This window comes from Phocoena sinus, chromosome 2, assembly GCF_008692025.1.
Source record: "Phocoena sinus isolate mPhoSin1 chromosome 2, mPhoSin1.pri, whole genome shotgun sequence".
NCBI classification, from domain to species: domain Eukaryota; kingdom Metazoa; phylum Chordata; class Mammalia; order Artiodactyla; family Phocoenidae; genus Phocoena; species Phocoena sinus.
The window spans coordinates 178,520,693-178,535,861 of NC_045764.1; the positions used below are offsets into that span (position 1 = coordinate 178,520,693).

At 47.5% G+C, this 15,169-nt stretch overlaps 1 gene segment (V, D, J or C); it reads right to left on the bottom strand.

The window, feature by feature from the left end:
- Positions 1 to 2,229: 2,229 nt before the first annotated feature.
- LOC116748677 lies at positions 2,230 to 5,950 on the bottom strand. The segment is given in 4 exon segments: positions 2,230 to 2,363; positions 5,203 to 5,334; positions 5,638 to 5,820; positions 5,905 to 5,950. Coding segments are annotated over 4 exon segments (495 nt in total).
- Between the last annotated feature and the right edge of the window lie 9,219 nt (positions 5,951 to 15,169).

Here is a 15,169-nt window from a genome sequence, read left to right on the forward strand (position 1 = left end):
TATACGTTAGACAAGGATCGGAGATGTAAGAATGATCTCACTTTTACTTACACACAGGTCAGAAGGTGAGATACAGAGATAGCTGCAGACGTGTGTGTATACGTGGGGTGGAGCACACAGATATATTTCCAAGGTCTTTTAGCTGATAGCGTCTAGAGGCAATGCCCTCAGTGGACAGGACACCAGCATTAGTGTCCTAATACCCAATCTTCTGATTCCTATTACTATTCTCAAGAAAAGGATCCACGACTCATGTGAGGCCTGGCTAATTCCAGGGCCACAGAAGAGAATACACAACGCTTATCCTGCAGATTCTTGTGGCACCCAGAAAGTAAGGAAGTGTTCACACCAATGGATGGGTGCCCGTAAAGAGGATACAGGAGACAATCTGAAAGAGCTCCTCATGGCTGACAAGCTGTAACAATTACAGAAGCAAAGAAATGCCTTAGTATATAACCTTAACACAAGGGATGAAACAGATACCTTGATTCATACTTATATAAAGAGATTGAATAAATATATCTAATGGGAAGGTAGGATAAATCTCCCTTAAGGAATAACTTCAGGTACCTCATCATGGTCATGCTCCCTTCAAGAAGGTGAACTTAACCCTCCATCCCAGAATGAGGCCTGGCGTAGAGCGTGATAGAAATTAAAAGAGTTTCCTTGAGTTTCATGATGAATTTTTAGGTATAATATCCCAAACATCATTCGTAAAATCAATTTGTAATTTTTCTGTATCCATTAAAATTTCTGTCCTGAAACCAACAACAGCAAGAGTAACAATAACTTCACTGATAAGGGAATTAGGCACAGACTTGGAGAATGTGCTCTCTAATATCATATTTATAAAGGACTTGTATCGTGGACTATACAGCAACTTCACAGCTGAACAACAGTAACAAGAAATGAAAATAATGTACCTGAGCCAGTGATTTGAAGATACCTACACATAGAAGAGATAAAGGTTTTAAAAGGATTCTTCATTAAGGAAACATAAAATAACACGACGATGAAATACTGCTATTCACTTATTACAACAATTAAAGCACAAAATAATAAAAAATTTAATACTGGGGATGATGTAGAGCAAAAGGCCCTCATCCCCTTGCTGGAAGGGAATGTCAATGGCCGCCAATTGGAATATATTTGTCGATTTCTTAGAGAGAAAACCAGACACTCACCAAGTGATTGAGGAGTGAGCTAGAAAAGTATTTACAAAAGCTTTAAAAATATTTAGGTTAATACAAATAACTTCATACGGGTGTTTGTATGATCTTTACACATTCGAGCCTTTACCACTCCCTGAATATGGGTTATGTAGTCAGTTATTATGGTTATTTTCCATACGATTAGGATATACTTGTTTCTGTTCCCTTTTATCTATCTCTCTTTTATCTAATTATCTATTATCAATGTCCACACTAGATAAAAAGGTACAGGAAACACAGCCCACATATTACAGCCCAGCCTGTGGCCCGACATTTCCAAAGGTTCTCTGAGGAGAGAATGACTGCAGTGCTGTATGGACATCAATTTCCGAATATCAATATGACTCATTCTATTCAAGTGAAAGGCATTGCATCAGACTGGACTGGAGAGGTTGTCAGGATGAGAAGAATTGGAAATCCATCTGATGGTGGAAAGCAGATTTAAAGTTCAACAGTAAAAATTATTTATGTCATTAAACGATTAAAAACTTGACAAGTAATAACAGAAAGTAGTAACCTAATCTTCAAATAAAGGTCTCATGAAGAAATATTTCTGTGCGGCTCTTCCAAAGATAGATGGGGAAAGACAGATAAGCCTGAATCCATGAAAAGCGTCTCAAGTTTAGAAACAAGAAAGTTCCCTGGAATCACTGTGGATGAGGCTTTCTGGGGTGGCAATGATCCAGTGGAGAAACCACAGGTTCTGAGAGAAAATCCCTCCATGACATCCTCTGCCCCTACCCTGAAATGGGTCCTCTTGTTTCCTGATGACCCTGAGTGCCCCCAGTGGTTGGTGCAGCCCCTGCAGGGAGGTTCCTGTCTGAACTCACCCTGACTTTCTCACTGGGCCTCCTGGGACAGTAACCACAGAGCTGTGTCCTAGGTCTGTGCCCTGAGCTGAGCTGCAGGGAAAACTAAATTTGTGATGTGTCTCTGGAGGTGAAGAGTCATTTCTGGAGAGACAGCTTGTGTGCTGTGCTATTCCCAGAACCAAAGCACCCCGGTCACCCCAGCCCTTTCACTGGGGGCTGAGGGATCTAGTCCCAGCAGTCAGTACTCTTTGGTTGGAGAATCCCGAAATAGGGCAGGTGAGGTAGAGGGTCTTCAATAGTCTTGGGCCCAACACTTGCACCTGCACCTGGGACAGGACACCTGGGGAAGGAAAAGTAATGTGGCACCCACTTCACAGACGTCACCCCATAATTCCACCTTCCTCAGACCCAGGAGATGCTCACAGCTGAGAGATGCCAGTAAGAGGAGGAATGACCCGAAGGATTTCATGTTCTTTTTCATTAAATCTTTGACTTTCAGAGAACTATGTCAGTGAAGGTGAGAACCCTGACTCTGAGTAGCACAGGTGCTGTGTTTTCCCCTTGAGCCCAGGGTGTGATGTGCAGGTGGGAAGCATGTTTCCATATAAAGATGGTCATGGCTGGCCCCTCTCTGGGGCTCTGGAGGAGGGTGATGGCTGAGATCCATGGTGGACACAGCTTCTCTTCACTGACCACAGGTCCTGCCCTTCTAGAACAGGAGTGTTTGGACAAAGGAGAGTCAGAGGGCAGGGGTGTGACAGTAAACACAGCAGGACTTCCTTTCCCTCCCAGGGTTTCACGTGGAAACTTCCCGAGGGCACGTCCGATCCTAACGCCTAGGGCCCGGCATCTCTCACTTCTCCTCTCGTGCCCTCCTGGCCACCTCGGGCCTCCCGCTTTGCCCCCGCACACCTTCTCTGTTTCTGTGTTCTAACTCTGAGCTGCTTGTTAAAACAAATGCTGTGCACTTTCTCATTAGTCCACACACCAGCTTTACACATTTCATCACACTATGTTGGCATTTTTATACAAAGGTAGTGAACACAGTTCAATAGCATGTACTCTATTATTTTCTTGCTCTATATCATAATTCTTCACCTCTCATCCTATGTTTACAACACTTTACATAGCAATACCCCCACAAATTTTGGATTTACTTTAAAATGTCCTTCCTTAAAAATTCGAGTTTTGTTTGATAAGAAAAATTGCACTTTAATTTTGATCAATTTTTAGATTATTCATTTCCAAGTTATACTCAAACCAATATAATTTGGACATTAATTTATCCAGAAATCATTTGTCATCTATTCTAAATTCCAAAGAATGTTATAATAGGCACATATATGTCTTTTTGGGTATGAACATCATGTCACCACTGAAGAATGGGTGATTTTTCCTTTACAATATGATACTTTTATTTCCATATACATCTGTCTGTTTCTATATCATTTGTGTACTAGTAGGTGGGTGCAGCCATTACAGAATAGCAGACTGAGTGGCTTAAACAACAGAAATATATTTCTCTCAGACCTGGATACTAGAAGTCTAAGATCAAGGTGTCAGCAGGTTTGGGTTCTTCTAAGTCCTTTCTCCTTTGTTTGCAGATGGACCTCTTCTCAATGAGTCCTCATCTAGTCTTTTCTCTCTCTCTCTCTCTCTCTCTCTGTGTGTGTGTGTGTGTTCATCCCTGGTTTATTTTTGTGTTCAACATTTCTCTTCTTAAGTGTGACAATGATCCCTGACCACATCTTAGGCAACAGGCTACTTGAAATGCTCTTCTCAACTAGTCTTGACCTGTGGGCTTCTGTGTTTGTACTTGCATGAGCAAGTATTGTCAAGAAACCACTACCTCAGATTAATATGAACTCCCTACCCTTGAACTCTGATCACCCTCAATATTTGATCAAATCCATCAAACCTCTTATCACACATGCGATATCTGATCACCCTGGTCTCCCTTTAGCAAGAATCCTTTTGAGTCTATGTAACCAGAATCCCCTTAGCCTATATTTCTTTTGTTAGTAATTTTCAATCCATTCCACCCCACCCTCTTCTTGGCCATAAGACCCCATTTGCCATGCTGCAGTTGGAATTAAGCTAAGTTTCCAAGGCTGCCTCAAATATGCAGCAGTGAGTTTTGTCGTCATGTTTTGCATGAGATTTATATTGGAAATATGAATATCAATCCCACAGCCCATGGCCACATAACTCATGCCTGAATGAAGCTGATCTGTCATGTATATTTTCTCCTAAGTCCATTTGTGCTTAGGAATGCTATACTGTTCTTCAGCCCTATGCCTAGGGGTACTTTAAACAATTGCCAAAAATCACAGGAAAGGGAAAGCATGACATTAGGTTGACCCCAGAAAGTGCTCATTTCCATGATGGTAGTTGAAACAAGAAAAGAAAGTGTCACCTTGACTGACCTCAGCTGAGAAAGTGTGTGTGTCTGCTTTGGGTGACTCAAAGAACCGGCCACATTGCAATTTTCCATGAATGAGCATGAAATGACAGAAGTTATTTTAGGGTGCTAATAAAAGGTAGCAAGTAAGTGAATTTGCAGATATGGGATCTGTGACTAATGAGGATCATTGCATATGAAGTATTGGGACATTCTGACATTAGTGTCTATACCAATGCAAACAAGCTACAGAATTCAAACTGTGAAGGTTGACTGAAAGCAGGAGGGTGTTTCTCTTCCATCGACATGTACAAAAAAAACCTGAAATGAATAATGCTTAAAAATCTCATGTGCCTTCTCAGGATGTTTACCAGTTTCGAGATTCAGACTCACAGGGAAAAGGATGGTGAGCCTCCGTGTTGTATTGAGATCCTTTGATAAAAAGAAAAATAAAGGAGAAAAAACAACTGTAACTGCTGAGCATTAAGTGTGTGTTTAAAATCAACCCTACTTCAATAAAAAAAATAAAATTAAAAAATATATATGCACACACAATTTTGTGAGCATGACATAAACCACAACGATGAAACATTAGGAAATAGAAGAGGGTCTCTGGTGGAGCTCCTGGGCAGGAAGAGGAAAGCACAGGTTCTAACAAGAATCTCCTACCAGCCCCCATCTGCACCTGCTCCTGGGGCTCAGCCCTGTACTTGTTGGGTCCTGCGCGCCCCCTGGTGGTTACGTGCCTCCGTGCAGGGAGGTTTGTGTCTGGGCTCACACTGACTTCCCCTCACTGTGTCTCTCGCACAGTAATACACGGCTGTGTCCTCAGTTGTCAGGCTGTTCAGCGATAAGTAGACTTGGCTCTTGGAGGTGATGCTGAGCCGCAACTTAAGAGTTGAGTTATACCACTCTCTCATTTCGTCCCAGAGAGAGTGGCATGGACATATATATATACACTACCAAATGTAAAATAGGTAGCTAGTGGGAAGCAGCCGCATAGCACAGGGAGATCAGCTTGGTGCTTCGTGACCACCTAGAGGGGTGGGATAGGGAGGGAGGGAGGGAAGGAGACGCAAGAGGGAGGGGATATGGGGATATATGTATATGTATAGCCAATTCACTTTGTTATACAGCAGAAACTAACACACCATTGTAAAGCAATTATACTCCAATAAAGATGTTAACAAAAAAAAAAGAGTTGAGTTATAGTCTGTACTTCGACTGCTCCACATGGTAGTAACCCACTCCGGCCCCTTTCCTGGAGGCTGGTGGGCCCAGGTTACACCATAGCTGGTTAATGAGAATCCAGAGAAAGTGCAGGTGAGGGAGAGGGTCTGTGAGGGCTTCACCAGGCTGGGTCCCGGCTCCTGCAGCTGCACCTGGGACAGGACACCTGTGGACAGAGAGAACCATGGTGACTCATGGGTTCAGATGCAGCTTCCCCATGTGTTCATGTCTGAATCCCTGAGACACTCACCTCTGGGAGCTGACACCAGGAAGAGGAAGAACCACAGCTGATTCATCTTCTTGTGGGTAAGATTAATGAATCCCAGAAAATGTCTTCAAGTATGAGGAGATACCTGAATTCAAATGTTTTTGAATCTTCTGACTTACATGGATATTTTCATGTGGGAGGGAACTTTATATAAAAAGTAAAAAGTAGTGAAAGGGGGCCCCTGTCTCTGGGGTTCCCCCTGTGAGGAGGGTGCTGACTGTGCCTTCAGAGAACTCAGCGCCCACCTGGGGTCCCCCTCACATTCCTGGGTGCCTCTTTGTCCAGGAATGAAACGATGTTTTAAGGCTGGTCAGGGAAACAGCTGTGGTCAAGGCTCAAGTCTCAATGGTAGATTTTGGGAAGAGACTTTAATCCCACGGAGGTACATATCTTCGCTTATCAAATCTCCACCTCACCTTCAGGGAGCTCCAAGTTGTCAGACACAAACTCTTATTTTTGGTTTTCCACATTAGCTCATGCTTATTTATTGGATATTCAAATGTTAGAAACAAAACATACATGTAATAACCAATTTGAATTCAGACATATTTGTGTAAAATTCACTGTTCATCATAATTCACAAGACATTTACTGTCTGACTTGACTGGGATGACCGATTCTTCACTGGAAACAGCTTAAATATTTTCAAGAGTTGTTCTGGAGGTGGATTTGTTCATTACAACTAACCACACAGGTAATTGTGTGGACAAGGTAGTCATTTCTGCTGACATGGTCATCTTTCCCAGCATTTCTGACTTGCCGAGTAGCCTGTCCTGCTTTTTCCCTGTGCACAACTGAGTGTCTGCAGGAACACCGCGAGCTTCAGGGCTCCTTCCTTGCAGGTGGATGTTGAGGAATCTCCAGGGCTACCAAGGTCTAAGAACAGACAGCTCCTGGAAGCTCGTCAGGACTCCAACATGCTGGGCAGGTGACCTGGTCACAGTGCACAGACTCACTCCCTCTAGAAGTGTCCATTTCTAACTCTCCCTGTCACAGCCAGTGACACTGGAGCTCAGGGAACACAGTTCCCACCGCACTGGGTGAGAGAACATGCAAGATTTTTAGAAGTAAACCTTCACGTTGAATGGTTTGCAGAGTATGAGGGTGTCATGGTCAGAGGAAAGCCCCCACTTCAGGAAGCAGTTTCCCTTGAAATGTCCACCTGAGAGCAGCTTTCCCGAGTCCCTGGGACACTGAGTCCTGGGACTGTGCCTGAGGTCATATAAGTAAATGGTGCTGGAGAGCAGAGCACAGCTCCATCCCATCTCACTGTGGGCACTGAAGATGTGGCCTCACCATCTGCATTTCAGTCTGCAAGGATGTAAACTGGGGATCACGATAGTAACAGCATGTCTGAACTTTATAGTGGGTTTGCCATTAGTGTTGGATGTGTAATCAATGTCATCAGTGATGTTATCTCTCCTGGGAACCAGAAAGACCAATCTGAGTTCTCTTCTCTGACTGACACATTTGTACATGTAACACTGGCTCCACTCCTTCACTGAGATGTCACACCTGCGGGTCTGGGGCAGATCAGCACTTCCTCAGCCCTGCGATATCACCTGCATATTTACTAATGTAGAACCTGCTGTTTATGAAAAGCCCTTTCCTCCATACTATTTCATGAACATATTCCCAAATGTACCCTATTGCTTCTAGCTTTTTCAATAATATTAATAGAGAAAACTAAATAATAACCTTACTGACTAAATGTAGATAATAAGAGAGTCAACTAAAGCAGGATGAGCAAGAGTCATAGGAAAAGTCAGGACCTGAAACGTGAGCTGATACACTGAGGGGCAGGGGAGGGGAAGGGATGGCATCCAACACCTAGAACCAGGTGAGCCCATTATTCACCAGGTGGAATCAGAGACTGCATTTGAACAGATACACTGGCATATGACATGGCCTTCATGAGCTAGTAGACTGGAGGAAACCCATACCAATTCCTGTTCACATAGAAGGAAATATAACCGGTATCTTTACGTTTCAGTGGTTGGGGATGTGTTGTTAGGGTCTCTTTACCCCTAGGCAAAATGAGTTAGGCCATAAGCACTAAAATGTTATTTTTCCTTTGTGGAGAAAATTGGAGGGAATTATGTCTGGAGACTGGATCATACGATAATGCTGGGGGGAATATCCATTAGAGATGCCCAATGGGTGATGGGAAAAAGAAGTGGTGAGATTTAAGTCATATTGCTTTGCAGGTTACCAGTGATGACACCAATAGTTCCCCATCAGGGTGATGGGTGGGAGAATGACAGATAGTGGTGGGCTTTATGTTGAGCCCATGGACAGGTGCATCTGATGGTCTCTGTATTTCCCCTTATCAATGTTCCAGAGCATAAGCTCATAATGGGGTGTGGACTTCAAGAAAGTTTAAGCCAGATTGTTGAGGACATTTGTGGGCTTTGTTAGAATAATTGAGAAAAGAAGAAGCAGGAACTATACTTGGAAAAACAGTAGGATGAGGGTGAGGGTGAGGGTGAGGGTCAGGGTTAGGGGTTAGGGTTAGGGTTAGGGTTAGAATTAGGGTACAGGTTAGGGTTAGGTTATGTGTTAGGGCACTGTTTAGGGTTAGGGCTAGGGATTGGATAGGAACCCCTTATCAGATATATATATTTTTCCTTTTTTTTTTTTTTTTGGTACACGGGCCTCTCACTGTTGTGGCCTCTCCCGTTGCGGAGCGCAGGCTCTGGACGTGCAGGCTCAGCGGCCATGGCTCACGGGCCCAGCCGCTCCACGGCATGTGGGATCCTCCCGGATCGGGGCACGAACCCGTGTCCCCTGCATCGGCAGGTGGACTCTCAACCACTGCACCACCAGGGAAGCCCTATTTTTTCCATTTTTTTAAATTTATTTTTTAATGCCTGACATTGGAAGTTCTACATCTTGACTTTTGGGTGGTTGTTTTGTTTTTGTTATTGGACTATAGTTTTTTTTTTTTTTTTTTTTTTTTTTGCTGTACGTGGGCCTCTCACTGTTGTGGCCTCTCCCGTTGCGGAGCACAGGCTCCGGACAGGCAGGCTCAGCGGCCATGGCTCACAGGCCCAGCTGCTCCGTGGCATGTGGGATCTTCCTGGACCGGGGCATGAACCCGTGTCCCCTGCATCAGCAGGCGGACTCTCAACCACTGCGCCACCGGGGAAGCCCCTGGACTATAGTTTATCATCATCATTTAACATATTTCAAACACACACAACACACAATGTTGCATTGTACAGATGTAGTGGAACTCGGTGTATAGTGGATAGCTATGGACACACACACACTTTTTCCCCCCTGTTATTGTGGTAAGTCATGCTGAAATCCATGTCATCGTGACCACAAGTGCATTTCCCCCAGTGTCTCTCACACACCCATTTGTTTTCTGTGGACGTTGTCACGGTCTATGCAGAGATAGATTTTTATTTCCATTTGTATGGGTTTGAGCGTATCAGCCTTTCCTTTCCAGCTCCTGGGCTTGCCCTGTACATTCGAAAGACTTCCTCCGTTCCAAAGTATGGAATAAAAACCGACTCATGCATTGTTGTTCTTTGAGCACTTGCTTGGTTTCGGTTTGCCAGTCCACGGCTTCCCTCCTTCGCAGGAGCCAGGATCTCGCTCTTGCACTCTGGGCAGCCCTTGCTGGCCACCAGGCCCCGCCGGCGTGTCCATGGAATTTTAACCACCTGGAAATCGCGTGGCTAGTGTTGTCTCCAAGGCGGCAGACGCCAGCCAATATGTTCCCAGCCTCCTCTCCCCGCCCACGCTCCCCCTGTCTGCTGCCGGGGTCGGTTGTGCAGTGCTGTGCCATGCGAAACCGGGAGCTAAGTGCCACGAGGATGCCTCAGGGCTGGGGCGGACGCCCTCCACCCGCCCCGGGACAAGCTCTAGCTTTGGGGCGGCCAGCGCTGCGTCCTCTCTCCCGGGCTCTCGGGGTCTGTCCCGCTTACGTTCGCGCCGGTTGTCGGCCGCCCTCTGGCGGCCTCTTTTATATCGCCTCTTCCGTCTGGAGCTCGGGCGCCCTTGACGATGGATGGGACGCGGCCTCAGAGCGTGAAGCGGAGTCCCGGGCGCCCGGCGAAGCTGGCGGGAGCTCTCCGGGTCACGCAGGGGCGTGGGCGCGTCATTCGCTCGCCGCGTTCTGGGCGCGCAGGCTCACTGGGGGTGGTCGCGCCGCGTGTCCGCCCGGACGTGCAGCCGCCTGGCCCGGCGTACTGGTACTCACCAGCGCCCCTTGGGCTGCATGAGCCACCCCGCGATGGCCCGGCGCTGCGGGGAGGAAAGGGAGGGCGTCCTGCACCCACGCAGACGTCCGTGGCGCGGGTGTTCTTTGCCTACGTTATTAATTTCCCCACTCCCTCTACACTTCCTGCTCCTGAGGAGAAGGCCGACCGGTACGTGCTGAGGCCCGTGGAGTGTGGAATGGACGCAGTGGCGGGCATGCTTGGGTCCCGGTGGTTGGATTCTTTCCGATAGATTTTTCGGAGTCGCACGCAGGAGGTGGGGACCGCCCCGGGCCATGAGAGGTAACCTGGGTAGGGTGGCACGGGTCTGGGTGTTGTCCCTCTTGGGGCCCAGTCGTCGGAGGTGCGTCTGCAGAATTTTCCCAAGTCGCCATCGAGAGACATTGACGGACCGGTACCTGCCAACTTGGGCGAACTGGAGAGGGCATGCCCCGCCCACTCTGCCCCTTATTCCTGGCACTCCTCCCCCCGCCCCCCTTTGCTGCCACGCTACCCTGAGATGGCCGTGAGAGCTCAGGGGCTGGCAGTGATGGGGTAGTGCTGGGGACCGGTGGCTGGACTGAGCTGCTGGGGGACCCCTGCAATTTGTGAATAGCCAGCCCCCATTGCTGGGTGTGGCAAGTTTTTCACCTAATGTTGGCGGGGTTTTTTGCTGCTAGAGAGGTGTGGTTTTCTTCAGTGCGTGTTGCCAGGGACATTGGGCTTCTGGATGTGCATAGTGCTCTGGGTTTGACCACAACTTTGCACCTGGCTCTCCCGTTGCTTCTTGAGCTGCCTGCCTGGGCGTGTGCATCGGCTCTTAGGTGTGTGTCCAGCTGACCCAATCCTACATCATAATCCATCTCTGGCCCCTGGCAACCCGAGGGCAGTGAGGCCATGCAGTGTGGGTCCTCTACTCTCATGTGGCTGTGATAACCTCATCTCACAGGTGTCATGTCATGCGTGAGATGTAATATTCCCAGAATTGTTAGGCACTGTCACCTGAGAAGAGGTGGCTGGTGAGGCTGAAGTAGGCCCTGCTGGTGACGGTCTCCTTGGGTCTCCCCTTTGGGGATTCCATGCATATGGATTGGTGGTTATGTCATGCTCTCCAGGGCTGGGGCTAAGTTGAACAAGATGAGGGCTGGAAGTTCAAAGCAAATGGGGCCACTCTTGTCCTGCCCTTGGGGCCCTTGCCTCTCCCCCACTGCCTTGTGTGGAACTCAGGAGTGGCGACTCTATCCCGACCGTAGTCTCTTGTCCTTTGCTTCAGGGCATCAGTGTGGCTATGGTCCTCTGATGCAACAGATGCTTTTTTCACCTTAGGAGGCATGCAGCAGACTGGTGGGATGGCTCTCCCCAGGGCACGGAGGGCCACTTGCAAGACCCATCCCACCACTCTGCTGCATGCCTCCTTGGTGTGTGAGCATGTGTCACCTACTCTCTGTGGTGCCTCTGGAGTTGTACAGGTTGTCCCTCAGGTGCTGAAAATCAAGCAGTGCTGTTTCCTATTCCCAGCAAACCCCTTGTGTCACCACTGTGGTGGTGTGTCCTGTGCATAGCTTTCTTGGGCGCCGTGATGGTAAGGTGGCACACCTGTCCCACTTTCGGGGCAAGTACCTCATTGTGGTCATGCTTACTGTGCTACAGGGACTGAGGTTGCCAGGTGAATATGCCATGGATATCTTTTTGCCAGGACTTGTGTGCAATAGTGGGAGGCTGGGCAGCACAGAGAGGGGCTCAGTCAGACTTCAGGGTTAGGGTTAGGGTGAGGGTGAGGGTTAGGGTTAGGGTGAGGGACAGTTTCAGGAACTTGGTAAGACATGGGTGAGGATATTAGCTCAGGATAAAGTCAGGACTTTAGATATTGATGGCCGCAGGGCCTTAGAGACAGTGTCAGGGCCTGACTTAGGATGAGCATCAGAGCCTTTGTTAGGTACAGTGTCGGGGACTGAGTTAGGTGTAGTGTCAGGTCCTGAGTTAGGACGAACCTTCAGGCCTCAGTTAGGGACAGGGTCACGGCCTCGGGACTAATTTCAGGGCCTTAGTTAGGGACAGCATCAGGGCTTACTTTGCGACAGTTTTAGGACCTTAGTAAGACATGGGTGAGGATATTAGCTCAGGATAATGTCAGGACTTTAGATATTGATGGCCGCAGGGCCTTAGTTAGAGACAGTGTCAGGACCTGAGTTAGGATTAGCATCAGAGCCTCTGTTAGGTACAGTGTCAGGGCCTGAGTTAGGAATAGTGTTAGGGCATTAGTTAGGGACAGTTCTGGGCCAGTTTTAGGACGAGCATCTAGGCCTTAGTTAGTGACAGTGTCCTGGCCTTGGGCCTAAATTCAGGGTCTGTGTTGGGCACGGAGTAAGGGCTTCAGTTAGCATAAGAGGCAGGACAGTTGCTAGGGACAGGGTTAGGGCAAAGTTTAGGGACCGTGTCAGGAAATGACCTAGGGATAGTGTCAAGACCTTAGTCCCTGAGAGTATCAGGGCCTTAATTAGATCCAGTATCAGGGCTGCAGGTAGGGACAGCATCAGAGCCTGACTTAGGGAGAGCAACAGGGCCTGATTTAGGCCTAGCATCAGGCCCTTAGCTGGGGACACTGTCACTGCATGATGTAGGAGTCGCATCAGGGCCTTTGTTGGATCAGCAATAGGGTCTTAGTTAAAGACATGATCAGGGCCTGAGGTAGTCACAGCGGCAAGGCCTCAGTTATGCATAGCTTCAGGGCCTGAGTTAGGCACAGCCTCAGGCCTTCACTTAGGGACAGCGACAGGGCTTTCTTAGGGACAGTGTCAGGACCTTGATTAGAAATGGGTCAGGATATTAGCTCAGGATAGTGTCTAGATTTTAGTTATTGCCGGCAGCAGGGACTGTATTAGGGACAGATTCCGGGCCTTAGTTAGAGACAGTGTCAGGGCCTTAGTTAGGACTAGGCTGGGTGTTAGTTAGGGAGAACATTAGGGCTTCAATGAGGATAAGAGGCAGGAAATTAGCTCAGGACAGAGTCAGCTTCCAGGCGGGGGATAGTGTCAGCAAATGAGCCAGGGATAGCGTGAAGACATTAGTTATTGAGAGCATCAGGGCCTTAGTTAGGACGAGTGTCAGGGCCTTAATCAGGACCAGTGTCAGGGCTTGATGTAGGGACAGCGTCAGAGCCTAACTAAGGTACGGCAACAGGGCCTAAGTGAGGCCTATCTTTAGGGCCTGAGTGAGGGACAGTGTCAGGGCATGACGTAGGAGTAGTATAAGGGCCTCTGTAGGATCAGCCTTAGGGTCTTCATTAAAGACATTCTCAGGGCCTCTTTTAGGGACAGCCTCAGAGCCTCACTTAGGGACAGTGTCACGGCTTACTTTGGGATAGTTTCAGGACCTTGGTAATATAAGGATCAGTGTATTAGCTCAGGATAATGTCAGGACTTAAATATTGAGGGCAGCAGGGCCTTAGTTAGAGACAGTGTCAGGGACTGAGTTAGGTGTAATGTCAGGGCCTTATTTAGACTAGAGACTCCAGGACCTTCCCTGAGTTCCAAAGGGCAGATTCGAACAGTTGCTAATCAGGGATCGAGGGGATGCAGAGAAAAGGGAGGAACTGTCAAGAAACAATAGTGCATCCTTGGGGCAGGATCCTGGTTTTGCCGCAAGGGTTACAGGTAAGAGTATCTTTGAGCTCTTTACCAACTTAAAACCCCCACAAAATAGAAGATTTTAGTCTTCTCTATTTCAGAGAAGCTCATCAAGAGACCATCTGAGGCCAGATTAGAGGGAGTTAAGGCCCTGTACACACACTAATCCTTAGGAGCAAGTGTGTCCTTAAACCATTGCTGTAAAACTCCTCACCAGATCCTCCTGCATTGGGACGCATGGTTTTTGAGGGCACGAGTTTTCTGTGTCCCCCTTTGGCTGCCAAAGCAGTAAAGCCATTCTTTTCTACTTCCTCCAAACCTCTCTCTATGAGATTCGATTTGGCACTGGTGCACAGAGGTCGAGTTTTCAACATCAAATTTAGTACCCAATGTGGGGCTGACTTGGGGATGGCCCCTGTGGGTCCCCTGACTTGATCAGACACTGAGATTTTCTCCATGCCAGCCTCTTTTGAGAGAGTGTAGGGTTGGAGAATTCCTTTAGAGGCCAGACCACCTGGGACCCTTGCCTGGAAAGGCGGAGCCCCAGTCATCCCAGCAGTTAGAACTTTGGGGCAGGAATAGATGGTGGAAGAGGGACCACCCTAGCAGCTGCCAAGGCCTTCTTTGCCTTGAGGACGTTCCTCTGTTCTTCCTGCCTGGGCTGCCCGGAATGTGCTACTCCAAGGGATTATTTTGGGGCACCAGGAAAATAGCATTTGGGAGGTTGCAGCACCTCAGCCAGCGTGTGGTAACTCCCTGGCATGCAGTCTGAGGTCCTTTTAGCCCTGTACATTTGGGGGAACCTTGGTTCCCATTTGGGTGATTTTCATTCCAGGAAATCTCATTTGGAAGGTGCACCACTTGGACAGAGGTCACAGGCTAAGTTGAGACTTGGAAGATGATTTGAGTCTTGTGCTGTTTGGTTTTCGGTTTCTGTTTGGTTTCTGGTTCCTTTGGTTTGTGGCTTCCATTGGTGTTTAGGATTTTGTTTTGTTTTTAGTCCGTGTGTGAGTGTTCTATGGTTCAAGCATAAGAAGTGCTTCTTCTTCAGTTCCATCTGATATCCAGTGGGCAAAATCCTGGCAGACTGGTCAACCTATAGTTGTAAACCTAAGACTAAGAAAAGAATGGAATTCTATTGTCATTTTGTCTGGCCAATGTATGGATACATTCTTGAAAAATGAGGAATGGTGGTCTTTGAATGGTAGCCTAAATGACTATACTATCCTTCAGCTAGAGTTATGTTGTCACAGGAAGAGAAAGACAAAAGAAGTTCCATATGTTCAAGCATTTATGAAGCTACGTAATAAAGAAAGTGAGCAGCTAGGTAACAGGCTGATGGTACAAAGAGAAAAGAAAGTCACTTTGTAGTAGAGCTGGTTGTCTGAGTGCGGAAGAAAATAAGGGGCAACA